This window comes from Mus caroli, chromosome 2, assembly GCF_900094665.2.
Source record: "Mus caroli chromosome 2, CAROLI_EIJ_v1.1, whole genome shotgun sequence".
Lineage (NCBI taxonomy): Eukaryota > Metazoa > Chordata > Mammalia > Rodentia > Muridae > Mus > Mus caroli.
Window position 1 is genome coordinate 85,794,766 of NC_034571.1, and position 14,768 is coordinate 85,809,533.

Below are 14,768 nucleotides of genomic sequence, written 5' to 3' on the forward strand. Positions count from 1 at the left end.
GACACTCCAGAAGAGGGCACCAGATCTCGTTACGGATGGTTGTTAGCCACCATGTGGTTGCTGGGATTTGAACTCTGGACCTTTGGAAGAGCAGTCGGGTGCTCTTACCCACTGAGCCATCTCACCAGCCCCCCAGGAAGTTTTAAAATGGGACCTCCCCCTACCCCGTACTTTTTGGGTATCAAAAGGTCCTGGGAAAATAGGGACAAGGCAGCCACTGAACTTTTACGGCTGACACAGATCTGTGGTAGGTCTAGACACTTGAACCTTTAGACTGGCTAGAGTTATAGGGTGGCTGAAGTCTTTTTGTGACTGTCCAAGAAAAAGACAATCACAAGCTGCCAGCCTGTCCCAAAGACCTGGGCCTCCCTAGAGGCTGCCTGCCTCTTGATCAGGGCTAAGCGATAAGAACTATACCAGCAGGCTTTAAACTACAGGGTAACCTTCCACAATGGGTTTACACATAAGGGACCTGAGAAAAGTTGGTGGCTTTATACACTAAAGTGGCTTGGACACCTGAGGGAAGTCTGGGAGCCACTGCCCAGGTGAAAGGCAAGCCTCAGCTAAAGAGTCACAAATAGAGCCTTTGGACCCTGTTCAAGCCAATTACCACACAGCTAAGCTCAGGAGCCCCCCACTTCAGGATCAAATCTTTCTGACTGTTGCTATAGGCAAGTCACTCAATCAGAAATGTTCCCTTCTGTACGAAGACTCATGGTGAAGCACTGCGCTTTAACTATGTTTTGCTGGATGGGATAGGAGTGAGGTCTGCAATTCAGTGGTAGAGTACTTGTCTTACATAAGCAAGGTCCAGGGTTTGTTCCCAGTTAGACAGACAGACAGACAGTAAGTGTGTAAGAGTATGTGTGTGTTAGTGTGGTGCTTAGACATACCCATTTAAATTAAGGACAGGTGTGGGGGCACACTTTGAATCCCAGCAGAGGCAGGCATATTTCTGAGTTCAAGGCCAGCCTGGTCTACAGAATGAGCTCCAGGACAGCCAGGGCTATGAAATTCTATGACAAAAACAAACACTGCACTAATACTTAGTGTTCTCTCCTCACCATTATTGTTGGGCATGGCTTTCTGCTAAATCAAACCAAGAGCATTTCCTGGGGCCTCAGATTTCTTTCTGCAGGGCACACAGTCCTACCCCACAGTGAGACCTGACCATTTCATAGCGTAAGTGCATAAGTCTGCAGTTTGTTCAGGGCACTCTTCTACTCTTCAGATGCAGGTAATAGGAAATGCTTTCTGCAGAGATGCTGTGATCAAGTCTGTCTCAGGACATAAGAAGAGCTGAGTGCAGAAGGAAGCCCTCCAAGGAAGACAAGAATGCTGACCTCTGTCCAGTCCATGGGTCAGCCTGACAGCAAGCAGCAGGCCCAGCAAGTGTGAGCAGCACCAAGAAAGCACAGAAAAGAGCCGGCTGTGCGGCCCTGAGAAAACGCACTTACCGTGTGAGCCTAAGAACGGTAGTTTGGTTCTTGGAACCCAGGTAAAGGCAGGAGACAGCAACTCTACAAAGCAGTCCTCTGATCTGAGCTCCACACATGTGTTGTGGCATGTACATGACCCCCCTCCTGCCACATTACATGCACAAACACACAGTATTTTTAAAGTGCTGTGAACAAGAAAACAAGCTCAAGGCAGTTTAGGACGACTGCCAGGCACCATGGACTTGGTGAAAGCCAGTTAAAAAGACTCCTTTTCTCTTTCAGCAAAGATAGAAGGCAAAGGGCAGGATGGAGTAACAGAAAGAAAGTTCTAGACCTGTAGCACAGGAGTGACTATCAGATGAGGAGAGGAGGCTGGAGGAGGAGCCCTGGGAGGGAAGGGGTTTCCATACCAAGTCTTCCGCCATAGACTGAGCTCCAAAATCTATGGAGAGGCTGCTCAGCTGAGGGGGGTTCTGAAATTCACGGTAAAAGGTCCCCAGGTCCATTGGAAGAATGTCGTCTTTAGAAAAAGCTGGCTTCTTCAAAAACAATACAAACTCAGGTTAGTTCATCTTTGAACCATGAAGAATTAAAAAAAGTTAATCTATGTACAAGGCTATGTATGTAATCTATATATGTAGTCAGGAATTAGCCAGGAAAAGTGTCTTCAAGGCTCACCTAAGGGGGAGGAAGAGTCTATGCACCTTGCTCGTCTGGAGATGAGCAAGTCCTGGTGATGCCATTCCTTCCCCTGCTTAGGCTTATGATCTAGACCCTGAGACCCTTCAAACTCCTCCTAAGGAAAGGGCTTTTGGAAAACCTATCCAAGTTGAATTTCAAGCAAAGACATGACATTAAAAGTCCTCAGGCTCTAAATGCTTCCCTCTGTAGCCTGTATACCACCCCATCCTGAGGGAGATCTCTTGTTCACAGGTAACAGAGGCTTATAAGTTTATTCTCCAGAGACCAGCAAAGACCAAGGGTGGTGATGGCAACTTACAAAGTCAATCATAACAAAGTCGTCATGTGTGCTGCCCCCGCTGCCCCTGCTGGAGCCATCTGAGTGCAGGCTGCCATGGAGGGGAGATGTGGTCTCTGGGGACTCCGGGGGATTCACCTAATTCAGAATAAGGCGGTCAGTATAGACTCCGTGAGGAGAATATGGATTACTGTGAGCTGTCTGACAGTTATGGTAGAAATATATTGCTAAAGAGGACATGGAGGAGCCGGGTGGTGGTGGCGCACACCTTTAATCCCAGCACTTGGGAGGCAGAGGCAGGTGGATTTCTGAGTACGAGGCCACCAGGGCTACAGAGTGAGCTCCAGGACAGCCAGGGCTACACAGAGAAACCCTGTCTCGGAAAAAGAAAAAAAAAAAAAAAAAAAAAGAGGGCATGGAGGAGCATTTCCTGCACTACACAGAGTTCCAAGCCAGTTTTCCCTTTGTAACAAGCCTCTATCTCAAATCAAAGGGGGCTAGGGGAATGAGTGAATGCTGGCTGCAAATCCATAAGCCAAAAAGCCTAGCTTAGGTCCTGTGGAAGACTGAGTGCCCAGGAAGGATGAGCACTGTCCCATCTACTGGACCCTCGCAGTCGCTGGTGGGCTCACCATAGGATCAGCATCCTCCAGCTCCAAATTCTTGGGAGCAAACATGGCGAAAGGTATGTCCAAACTCGTCACAGTCACCTGAAGAGAGAAAGGAGGAAAGTGCTCCTGCCTGTCCCTCCGCAGTAAACATGGTTCTTACAGGATGCCAGCCTGGAGCCAAAGTCCATCATGCGACCCTGGCTTCCTTGCCTCCCTGTCCCCTATATGTTCACAGCAGAGGATTATGGGACTCTGGCTGGGAATGCTTAGTCATAGTTACTGAGGAACAATATATTGCAGTATAGGTCTGCTGGTTATTAAATCCTCCTCAAACTTGCACACACACAAATGTTGCAATCTATAGGACACTGTGCAGAGGACTTTACTCTAAGAACACAGATAATAAGCACTTAGGCAGAGGCAGAAGGAATCACCTGATTGATGGGTTTGTTGACAAATGCTCCCACTTTTCGGACAAAGATAGTCTCCAAGATGTCATGGGGTGAGGCCCGTCCTTCACTGCTGTTAGACACAGTCTCAGTGTCCTCACTAAAGAAGAAATGGAAAGTGGGTGCTCACTCTCAAACCACAGAACATCGCTACTGCCTGTGGAGTCACTGCAGAGACACAGCCTGGGGAAGAAGTCTATCCTGACCCTTGCTTGAACAACTAAAATGGTCACATGTGAATGAAACTTTACATTGTAAAAGTGTGAGCTCAGATAAAATCCTATCAGAGATGCCAGAGACAATCAAATACATTATGCAGACACAGTAAGCGACTCTCACACAGCTACACCTTAGTACACATCACTACCACAATCAACCTCACACTTTAGCCCCCTTGTTTCCGATTCCCTAAAAACACCATAAGGCCCTATAGTTTAAAGCTGAGTTTGGTGATCCATGTCTCTAATCTCAGCACTGAGAAGGCTTCTGAGTTCCTAAGACCTGACAGTCAGAGCCCTCACCACCCAGAGTCCATATCGTCCGCTACTCCCAGACATTAGCATCAGAGTCCAGGATCAGAAAACTGGAGTGCCAAGTGAATAATAGATCTTCCTTGATTGTGACTGGGGCTGGAGTGAAAAAAGATCAGCATTTGATAAGACAGGAATAAAATAAACTATTTTTCCTGACTGGCACACACAATTTTTCCAAACATTTCCCTTCCCACCACTATGCTAATGAAAAAGTACATCGGGCATTTTTCCAATGGAAAACTTCCAGGGGGAGGAGCATGTTATTCTTTTTATCCTATGGCTGTCCAGATCAGGGGAGACAGGGAAGGAGAGCTTGCAGGGCAGCTTTCCAGAGACAGTCAGGGTGCAAACTACACAAATATGTGCGTGTGTGCGTGTGTGCATGTGCGTGCATGCTCATACAATGTTAAAAAAAAGGAAAAGCCCTGCTATTCTTCTTAGCAGCCAAAACCCAGATAGGTTCCTTACATACCAGCTACAATATTAGACACTCATCAAAGACCTTTAAGGCTTACACCTTGGGAACAAAAACTGCCAAGCCCTGTGTATATCAGGGTATCCAGGTCCCTGGATGGCCATGATGGGGGACTCACCTGCTTGAGGGCGTGGCGGCACAATGGGTCCCATCAGAAGGCATGTGCATCACCAGTCTCTCGGGATCAGCCTGGGCACCATGAGCAGGGTGGCTGGGAGCAAGAGTTACCCCGCCTTCCTTTCCAGGAACCATCAGCTTTTGAGGGAATGGAAAGACAAAGTGAACGATGGCAGTGCAAAGCAGCTGGTGAACCTCATAAGCTTTCCCATCTCCAGGGCCTCCTCCAGGTAGGCAGCCATCATGGACCTTAATTCTCTTGGGAGGTGGTTACTGGAAGACATGCGTGGTGATGACTACAAAGGGAGAAGGCAGAGAGATAGAGAAATCCTGGCAAAGTCATTCCCTTCCAAAAGCTGGGGATCCACCCACTTAGAGCATCACTAAAGTCCTCCAAGTGACTCTGTTGCTCCTCAGGAGAGGAGGCAGCCCTGGGAAGCCCATGGTCCTCCCCATCTTGAAAGGTACCTGGTGAGCGTGTGCAGTGTTTAAGCCAGCAGTAAACACTACTGGATAAGCCAGGTCAGCCGATCCAAGGCCCAGGACAGCAGGCTGATAGGAAAGGCGAGAGCTTGAGAGCTGAGCAAGAGAAAAACAGAGGGGCAGAGGAAAGGCAAGGAGAAAAGGCAATCCTAGCATGTGAGCCATGCTAGAGCTCAGGAAAGAGTCAGGAGCAGATCCCAGTGGGATGAAGGCCAAGGGTGGGCCAGACTTTTTCAATAAGGAAAAAGAGATTTATTTGATCTGGGATTAGGACTCCAACTCTAGAGCTTCCCAAGGGCCTTTAGTGAGTGTCTGGCTCCCCAGTTCCCTGTTTCCAGCCCAGCAGGTCCCCTGGGTACAATCCTGGGGCACATTTCCCAAGTCACCCTATTTTCTCCCCATCCTTGAGATCCATTTGAAACTAAAGCAATCTTCTCTAATCACACCTCTATCACCCCTGGGTATGGATGGCTCCTGTTTATATTGAAAATAGAAAGACTACCAGCCATGGACTGTTTATTTGGAAAGCTGATATAAATAACTCTGTTCTCTTGTCACAGCAACGGAAGGAGGAGGGGTAAATAAAAACCACTATTTTTGGTTGCTAGGTTGTGGCTATGTCCTGCTAAAATCAATTACCAAGCCTTAAAATAATCCCACAGAACACCTGGGGACCAAATAACTATACCCTATGCTCTGTTTTCATTTTGTTAAGTAGAAAGAAGCCATCTGATCATTCCCATTTTCCCATTATGAACTCACTTGATGGGAAAAGGCCAGTCCTGCCATGGGGACCCTCAGAGTGTCCGTCACCACAGGAGTAGGGGTCTGAAAATGTGCCTTTGTGACAGTAAACACACACTGTGCACAGACACACAGAGAGACAGGAGAAACAAGAAAAAAAGAAAAGGGACTTGAGAAAGAAGTGGGGAAAAAACCTCCAGAAGGGGCAGCAGTGAGCAGTGGAACCGAGTACTGAGAGGCAGGAAGAAGAGTGCAAGCTGCCTTCCCAAAGTGGCAACCAGGAGGGGGACATTTAGCTCAGGGTGTGCCTCTTTGACAGGCAGCTGGAAAGTGAACTGACTCAAGTGGGAATGACATGGCAAAACAGAAGCCTGAGCCAGGCATTAGTCTGTCGTTAGCTGAAAGGTGTGGGAGGACGTGAGGGAGCAGCTCCCTCAGGAGAGCCTAGAGCCTATGGAGACCAACCTCAGAACTGAAGGCCTTGCTCAGGAAGTCCACCCTCAGCCTGCAGAGACCATGGCAAAAAGCTGAAATTTGCTGGCTATATTATTAGTAAGCTTAGGTGTACATTTCTGTATGACATCCTGGGAATGACTGGGAATACAGTATGTGAGTGTATGTGAGTGTGTGTGAGTGTGTGTGTGCGCGCGCATGTGTATAGTCTAGCAGTTGGGAGAACTTGAGAATAAAAGCTTGGGTGTGCTAAACATTTAGGATTCCAAAGCTACTGTATACACCTAATTATCTGGGGTTCTCCTGTTTTGGCTTTAAGTCTGACTGCCACACGTGTAATGTGACAGAAATGGCGTTCCCTAGCCCCCCAAAATAAATACTGTAGTAAAAAAATTTTAATGGAAACCAACAACAATAAATCCCCCAATGAACACACTGGCGGCTGAGCATGGGAATGCAAGCCTGATCCTAGCACCTACGAGGTGGGGACAGGAGGATCAGGCTTTCAAAGACAGTCTTGGCTGCACTGCAAGGTATGAGACCTTGTTTCAAACAAACAAAAGAAGTCATGATGTGCAGAGAAAAGGAGAATGGCCACGAAGTCATTCAAAGGCAGCCTGGTCCACGTAGTGTGCTCTAGGCCAGCCAAGAATCCATGCAAAGCACTATCTTAAAAACAGAAACCTAAACAAGTCAGATGGGAAGAGGATGAAGCAATGAGGCAGAAGGAAAAGGAGCTGAGGAGTGTGGGGTGATGTCAGTCTCAGCCCATGCTGATTACATAAGCCTGTGGCTGCGCTTCCTGGGGATGCTGGCATCAGAATTCAGGGCCAGGACTTACTCAAGGAAACGGTGTTTGCCACTCAAGACTCACTCACTCGGAAAAGTTAGTGGTTGAGATGCTTGGATAGAGAACGTTGCCAGGCAGATAGATAACTGTATCAGCTTTAAGAAAAGCAGTGCTGCCGGGCGTGGTGGTGCACGCCTTTAATCCCAGCACTCAGGAGGCAGAGGCAGGCGGATTTCTGAGTTCGAGGCCAGCCTGGTCTACAAAGTGAGTTCCAGGACAGCCAGGGCTATACTGAGAAACCCTGTCTGGAAAAACCAAAAAAAAAAAAAAAAAAAAAAAAAAAAAAAAAAAAAAAAAAAAAAAAAGAAAGAAAAAAAAGAAAAGCAGTGCTTCTGGATGTTGTTTTAAATTTTATATTAAGTAATTCCTGCTCTTTGGTACATATTCTACTATTATGAAGTGAAATTTATAATTTATTACTTATTAAGAAAATAAGCAAGGAGTGATAGTAGACACTTTAATCCTAGCACTCAGGAGGCAGAGGGAGGTGGATCTCTCAGTTCTAGGTTAGCCTGGTTTACAGAGTGAGTTCTAGGACAACAAAGGCTAGTCAGAGAAACCCTATTTCAAAAACAAAACAAAAACAAAAACGAAACAAAAAATGGAGCAACTAAATCAACACATGCAAGTTAGAGTGATCTCATCACCAAAGGGCATAGATTAAGTTTGGACAACATTCCCTAAGGCTCACACGAATACACATAGCCCCCATAACCCTTTTCCTACCTGGGAGGGAGGGGATGTGGAAAAAGATGTGGTACACACTTCCTGAGAGTCTTCCACTGATGGGTATGTGACTCCTGCATCCTCAGCAGTTCTACCGTCGGGGTGGGAGGAAGGAAGGAACGATGATGGAGTTTATATAACCACAATAGCTGACTTCACAAAGTATGCAAACAGTGGTTAGGAAAGGCTGGGAGCTGTGTCAATGAGTTCTAGGCAGAGATTATAAAGCCAGACGGCAAACCAAAATCCATTTTTCATAGTTCACAAAGTCCCGACATCTTGCAGTCCCCAAATAACTTGGAGGAGGTGACATGGCCACAAACCTGAAAACCCAGTTAGTTCCTAGATACGGTGGCTCAGGCCTTGGTGTACCTAACAGACAGCAGCGAGAACGAAACTAGCCTTTTCATCTCTACCCACATGGCTCGAGGCTGCTATTGCTTGGCTGCAGCTTGGAGGAGACTCTTCTCAGCCCTTACCTGTAATTGCAGGGGTGCATAGGAGAAGAGCTGGGATAGGGGCGGTCAACAAAGTGATCAATGATAATCCCCATGATAGGTGGGGTCCTCTCAAATTGCCTGTAATGCAAGAAGCACAATACAGTATTTGTTAGAATTTCTTCCAAGTCACCTTCAAATCCAGAGGGCCCGTTATGTCATAGTTACTTCAGGTCTACCCAGAGCCTTAATGCTACAGTCTCTAAATATAAGCCACAACTCTACTTCTGGACAGCTTGGCTAGGGACACTTAAAATCTCCACCATGAGCCAGGCGTGGTGGCGTACACCTTTAATCCCAACACTCAGGAGGCAGAGGCAGGCGGATTTCTGAATTCGAGGCCAGCCTGGTCAACAGAGTGAGTCAGCTCTCATCAGCATGAACTGAGTTTTAGCCTTGGAGTTCTGGAGAAGCCGGAACTTTAACATCCTTGGAAAGCTCCTAATGGAGCCCGACCTCTTCCTCACCTGGTGGACATGAATGCCAAGTTCATTCTATAAGCACAGGAAAGAGTGAGGGTGCCCACAGGGGTGCCCACTGTTCCAACTCGAACTGTCTGGAAGCCTAGAAGAGAGGAAATATCAACTTATGTCCAGAGAAGGCTGACACCAACTGCTCCTGGCCAGCCTGCTATCTAGGTCACTGGCATTACTTGCTGATTCAGCGTCCAAGGAAAGCAACTTCACTCTTGTGTGTTCACACAAGCATAAACTCTCTACTGACCTGATGTTTTAAAAAAAAAAAAGAGAGAGAGGGATTTGGTGGCATGCACGTCTTTAATCTCAGCACAAGACAGGCAGAGCAGAGACAAACCACAAGAAAAGCACTAGGTCAGTGGCACAGGGCTTAATCAGCATGCAGGAAGGGGAGGAGAAAGACATGAGTGAGGTGAGAGGGGAGGGAAGTAAGGGCAGCAGACGGAAGGGGAAGAGAGGGGAAGGGAATGAGAAACCCCACACACTGAATTCCGGCTAAAACTTCTTAAAAATTAGTATTTCAACCCTGGTAGCTCCTCAGTCAACTGACATGTCTCTTTATGTTTCCTTACTGTATTATACAGTTTAAAGTTATGGTGTGCTATACAAGGTTAGTCACGTAGCCAAGCAGCAATTGAGCCCATCTCTGAAGTCAGTACAGCTCTTAACACCACAAATGTTTCTGGCCTGAATGCATACATACCTTCTCCTAAGCCATTCAGCTGAACTTCCCCAAAATAAATCCTGTAGGGAATGAAAAAAAGAAGTGACACCCCACTTTACACTCTCGAAGGTCATGGCTAAAACACCGAGAAATAGCCTAAATAAGCCCCACTTTCTCATCTGCACGGACAACTTTCCTCACTCAACTAAGCCCTGGGCACAAACACCATAAGGTGATAGTTCCATAAGACACAATGACCCATAAGCCTTTAATCCTAGCACTCAGGAGCCAGAGGTGGGTGAATGTGAGTTCCAGGCCAGCCTGGTCTACATATCGGGCTCTAGGATAGCCAGGGTTACACAGAGAAACTCTGTCTCAAAAACAAAAACAAAGAGAGAAGAGAGAGGGACGGAGGGAGGGAAAGGGGGAGGAAAAGGGAGTGGAGAGAGAGAGAGAGAGAGAGAGAGAGAAAAGGAGAGAGAGAGAAGGAGGGAGGGAGAGGGAGATGGAGGAGGAAAATAGGCTGAGATGGCAGAAATGGCTAGCTCCTCCATAAATACCCAAGCTTCTGTGGCAGGTCCTTTACCTGTGGCAAGGCCATTGCGTCCACCCTTAAACGGTTTCTTGTAAGGCTTTTGCCACGGCAACAAGAAAAGTAACAGACACAGTAAGAAATGAGTGAAGACTAAAAAGATCTATTACAGCCAAGTTAAAAGTCTAATAATTCTCAGCCGGGTGATGGTGGCGCACGCCTTTAATCCCAGCACTTGGGAGGCAGAGGCAGGTGGATTTCTGAGTTTGAGGCCAGCCTGGTCTATAGAGTGAGTTCCAGGACAGCCAGGGATACACAGAGAAACCCTGTCTCGGAAAAACCAAACCAAACCAAACCAAAACAAAACAGCCTAATAATTCTCAACAAACACACAACTTGATGTCTGAGAGGGAAATGCACACAGGCCGTTAGGGAACTGTCAAGAGAGTTGAGGAAGACTTGATAAATATTCTTAGTAAGTTTGCTCCTGTGTAACTGGCAATTATCTTTGGTCCCTCCATACTAAAATGGTAGTCCTACAGGTCAGTTCTACATTTGACAGAGGCTAAAATCAACAGCTCATCTCCAACACAAAGCATTCTCGATGACTTTAGTACATCCCCTCCCCACAAGCTGACCAGGCAAAGAAAAAAGGGGACAGATTTGATGCTCCACCCTGCCCACCTAGGCCTGATCAGCTACTGTCCTCTCTATGTGATCTGTGGTTCTAGGCCATCCTGTTCTACAAAGCACATTACAGGACAGCCAGGGGCACATGGAAAGACCTGTCTCAAAAACACCAACTTCCACTCCCCCTCACAGGAGGGAAAACCCCACCACTAAGTACAGGGCCTCTATACCTCATCTACTACTTGCACCAAAATGGAGCTCAGTAAAACATGCTGAGGTGAATTACCGACCTCACAGACAATACTTGAACTGCTGACTAGTTCCTTTCAGCTACAGACAAATACTCTTAAACTGAATTAGCGCTTTGTCAGACCTAATAAGTTGAATTTAGCTCTGGAAGAGAAGAGGCTATAGAATCATTCATTCATGGAAAGCTTATTTGTTTGCTTGTTTGCTCTTGTGTCACCCAGGATGGCCTCAGAGTTAAGCAGCTGAGGATGCGTTTGAACACTTGATCCTCCTGCTTCCATCCCCTAAGTGATGGGATTAAAGGCGTGTGCCACCACTGCCTGGCACAAAGTGTTTTTTAAGAAAATTAAAATTGGCTGGGCTTAGTGCGCACACCTTCCTTCACTCCCAGCACCTGGGAAGTGGAGGTTCTCTCTGAGTTCAAGTCCATCCTAGCCTACATAGCAGTAAGCAACAGGACAGCTAAGACTACACAGTGAGACACTGCCTCAGAAAGAGAAAAGGGAGTCAAGAGAATAAACAAACAAACAAACAAATGTATGTTTGCAGGAATATCATCCATCCCCCAGGAGCTGGAACTGTACTGAGACAAAAGGGCAGTTGGTCTGGTGACTCTGAAGAGCTGACATTCATGAGGACAGTTGCAAAACTATAGAACTATAAAGAATCAAGAACACGTGAATGTCAAACAGTGTGCACTGTAAGGAGGCTGAGAAGTAAAGCAAGAGCCTTGATCTTACCTGTACAAAATGACATACTCATGCCCTTGCTTCCTGGAGAGTCGATAGGCTGGTGTCACCCTTGTAATAGCGAGAAGAGACTTCAGCAGCAGTGACAATCGGTTGTATACAGTGTAGGAAACTTTGATTTCTTTGTCACACCTGAGGAGCACAAAAACACTGCCAGTCTATCCTTTGGAATGCTGCAAGTCTGCAAAACACATTCTGAACTAAAGATGCACTTAGAGCTCTACCAACACATTGCTGAAGTAAGTCAGCGTGTGCTTCTTCTTATATTAGACACAGGCAAGCACCAGAACCCTCTATGTTTTTATCTACTTCTAAAAAGGCAGTATAAAAACAACCCAACAAGATTGCAAATTGTACTCAACCTGCTGCTTATTTTCAAGGTTCTGTCTTATGAGCTATTTAGTTGTACACTGAAAATCTGGAGGAAAAAACTTACTTGGTACAAAAATTTTGGATAATAACCTATCAACTACTTTCTATTCAAGAAAAACAAATGTCCATACTCCACACATGTTCTATTTGAAAACTCAAGCTTCGGGGCTCGAGAGATGGCTCAGCGGTTAAGAGCACTGACTGCTCTTCCAGAGGTCCTGAGTTCAGTTCCCAGCAATTACATCGTGGCTCACAACCATCTGTAATGAGATCTGATGTCCTCTTCTGATGTGTCTTGAGGACAGCTACAGTGTATTTGCATATATAAAATAAATAAGTCTTTAAAAAAAAAAAGAAAACTCAAGCTTCAGGCAGGTGGTGAGCTAATCTGCCTTGAAAAACAATAATAGGGAAGGAGTAAAATTCCAGCCCATAGAAGTGAGGGAGACCTCACTGACGGCCATGTTGCCGGATCTCACATGGGGACTTCATCAGAGAACGAGCTGTTCTCTGGGAAAACAAGAAATCCTTTGCATGGCTGCTGTGGCTCCTTTCTCCATTCTCAGTGAATCGCCCTGGACACACACCCCTCTGAAGGTCATCTCTGTGCTAGGCTGGAAGCCAAGCGTGAAGCCAGTCATAGCCAAGCCTGCTGGCTCTGCTGAATGGTCAGAACGCCTCTCTGTGGCTGACAACAAAGCCTGCTTTCACATGATGTCACTGCTTATCCTCAGCCCCCATAACCAAGGAGTCTGACACAGAAACACTTACTTTTCGTTCATTTCAAGACACCAAATTTCCAACTCCATAGAATCTCCCTACAGACAGGACAGGAGAAATGTATTTCAATTATTAGAAACCATCTGAATTGTTTCCTGGAAAGTATCATACAAACACAAGACATATTGGAGACTACAAATAAACCAAAAGGAAAAAAAAAAAAAAAACCAACTTACTGAAAAACAGCAACTTTCTAAAAAGCTGGATCATGCTATATGTACCATTTTTATCTTATTTTCGACAAACATGGAATTTTCCTTTTAACTAAAAATTAGAGAGGCGAGGGAGACAGAAATAAAGCTTGAGACACTGAACTTTCTTATCTTTTGTTATACTGGGGATCAACTCCAGGCTTCATGCTCTCTGAGTCTCCTCAGCTACACAAGCAGAGTCTCCACACTCTGTGTTCGTGGTTACACTGGATACTACGACTATCATTTTTTTCAGCCACATCTCATATTTTTTTTAGTTATTTCTATTTTTTTTAACCACTACAATAAAAATAAACAGCATTGAGGGGCAAGGCATAGTGGTCTACAACTGCAACCCCAGAGCTTGGGAAGTGAGGGCAGGAGCATCAGGAGTTCAAGGTCACCCTTGGCTGTGTAGCAAGCTTAAGGCAAGTCTGGACTATTAGAGATTTTGTTACAAACAAACAGAGCTGGAAGAAACACACACACACACACAAGCACTGAGAGATGTATACATCCTCAATCTCTAAGTACCTTTCTAGATTTAAGGTAGCTGGCTAAGAAAATAGACTGTTTTCAGTTTGCCCTTTCTTCCTTAGTGTTGGGGTGGGGCCACAGCATACACACTGAATCCAGAGCACCATACTATACCTGGTGCTGGTTCTCTTCTACTACACAGATTCAGGGAGCAAACGTCAGTAATCAGACTTGATGACAAGCACCTCACCCACTGAGCCATACCAGCAAACCTAGGCTCTACTTTCTGAGACAGTCTGATGCTCACTTAGGCTGAACATACATTAAAATTGGAACAGGAGAGTCTCATATAAGATAGACTGGCTAAAAACCTCTCAATCCTTCTGCTTCCATTTCCCTAGTGCTGGGATGGAGTGGGGGCACCACACTGGACAGGAGTATGTGGTTTGGATAGCGTTTTGCAGGGCTCTGTACATGCACCCGGGCTATACTACTTGTCTCCATCTCCATCTCCTAAAACTTCGATGTGCCTTTTCTAAACTACCCTTTAGAAAGGCTGAAAACGTCCAAGTGATGGGAGAGCCTTTCACTTCAGTTCTACAAGTGCCAATTTTAAAGTGAGATCTGTCATGATAAATATTATTTGGGAGTTTCTACCCTACCTTTCATAATTTAGTTCCCAAATAAAAGACACAAAACATTTATATTTATAATAGGTCTTAAAGCATTAGAGCTGGGCCGATAACAACCTCTGTTATTTTTCTACTTATCCATCAATATCACTTGAGATTTTAAGTAAATTTAGAATGCCACTACAGTTCACATGTGTTGCTTTTGAAATTAAAGCGTTACACTGAATTAGAATCGAGGTGAACTATTTGAGCAGGGTGGTAGCACACAGGAGACAAGCGACAGGCAGATCTCTGTAAATTCTAGACTACAGTGGTCTACACCATGAGGTCAGGTGGGACTTCCTGCTGATAAAGCCAATTGCAAATAGTCTAAAATCCAAAATGACACATTTTTTTTCTTACAGGTTCTATGTAATTTTTGCAAAATAGTAAGTAAAAAATGTTCTTAGTAATTTAAAAGCTAAATGCACATCAATTTTAAGTTTATATAAACAAAAAGGGAAACTGTAGAGAAAATATCTTGTGTATTGTATGGATTCATCACCTGTCAATTAAAAAACTAATGTCCCAATATATATAAAGAACTCAAGAAGGTGGACTCCAGAAAGTCAAATAACCCCATTAAAAAATGGGGCTCAGAACTGAACAAAGAATTCTCAC

At 45.5% G+C, this 14,768-nt stretch overlaps 1 protein-coding gene across 5 annotated transcripts in view; it reads right to left on the reverse strand.

Annotated features, from left to right (window-relative positions):
- Atg13 (autophagy related 13) overlaps nt 1–14,768 on the reverse strand; it is a 40,090-nt gene that overhangs the window by 2,468 nt on the left and 22,854 nt on the right. Inside the window, exons 5-17 of one of the 5 annotated variants that reach the window (XM_029473899.1) lie at nt 12,800–12,846; nt 11,648–11,788; nt 9,536–9,576; nt 8,824–8,920; nt 8,339–8,437; nt 7,860–7,950; nt 5,849–5,947; nt 5,072–5,155; nt 4,605–4,741; nt 3,464–3,578; nt 3,051–3,128; nt 2,440–2,556; nt 1,850–1,978 (exon numbers count right to left, since the gene is read on the reverse strand). In XM_029473899.1, the coding sequence (XP_029329759.1) occupies nt 1,850–1,978; nt 2,440–2,556; nt 3,051–3,128; nt 3,464–3,578; nt 4,605–4,741; nt 5,072–5,155; nt 5,849–5,947; nt 7,860–7,950; nt 8,339–8,437; nt 8,824–8,920; nt 9,536–9,576; nt 11,648–11,788; nt 12,800–12,846 (1,275 nt within the window). Of the gene's footprint in view, nt 1–1,849; nt 1,979–2,439; nt 2,557–3,050; nt 3,129–3,463; nt 3,579–4,604; nt 4,742–5,071; nt 5,183–5,848; nt 5,948–7,859; nt 7,951–8,338; nt 8,438–8,823; nt 8,921–9,535; nt 9,577–11,647; nt 11,789–12,799; nt 12,847–14,768 lie in introns of all 5 variants that reach the window. The other 4 variants (XM_021185714.2, XM_021185690.2, XM_021185684.2 and 1 more) reach the window with 4 other exon arrangements.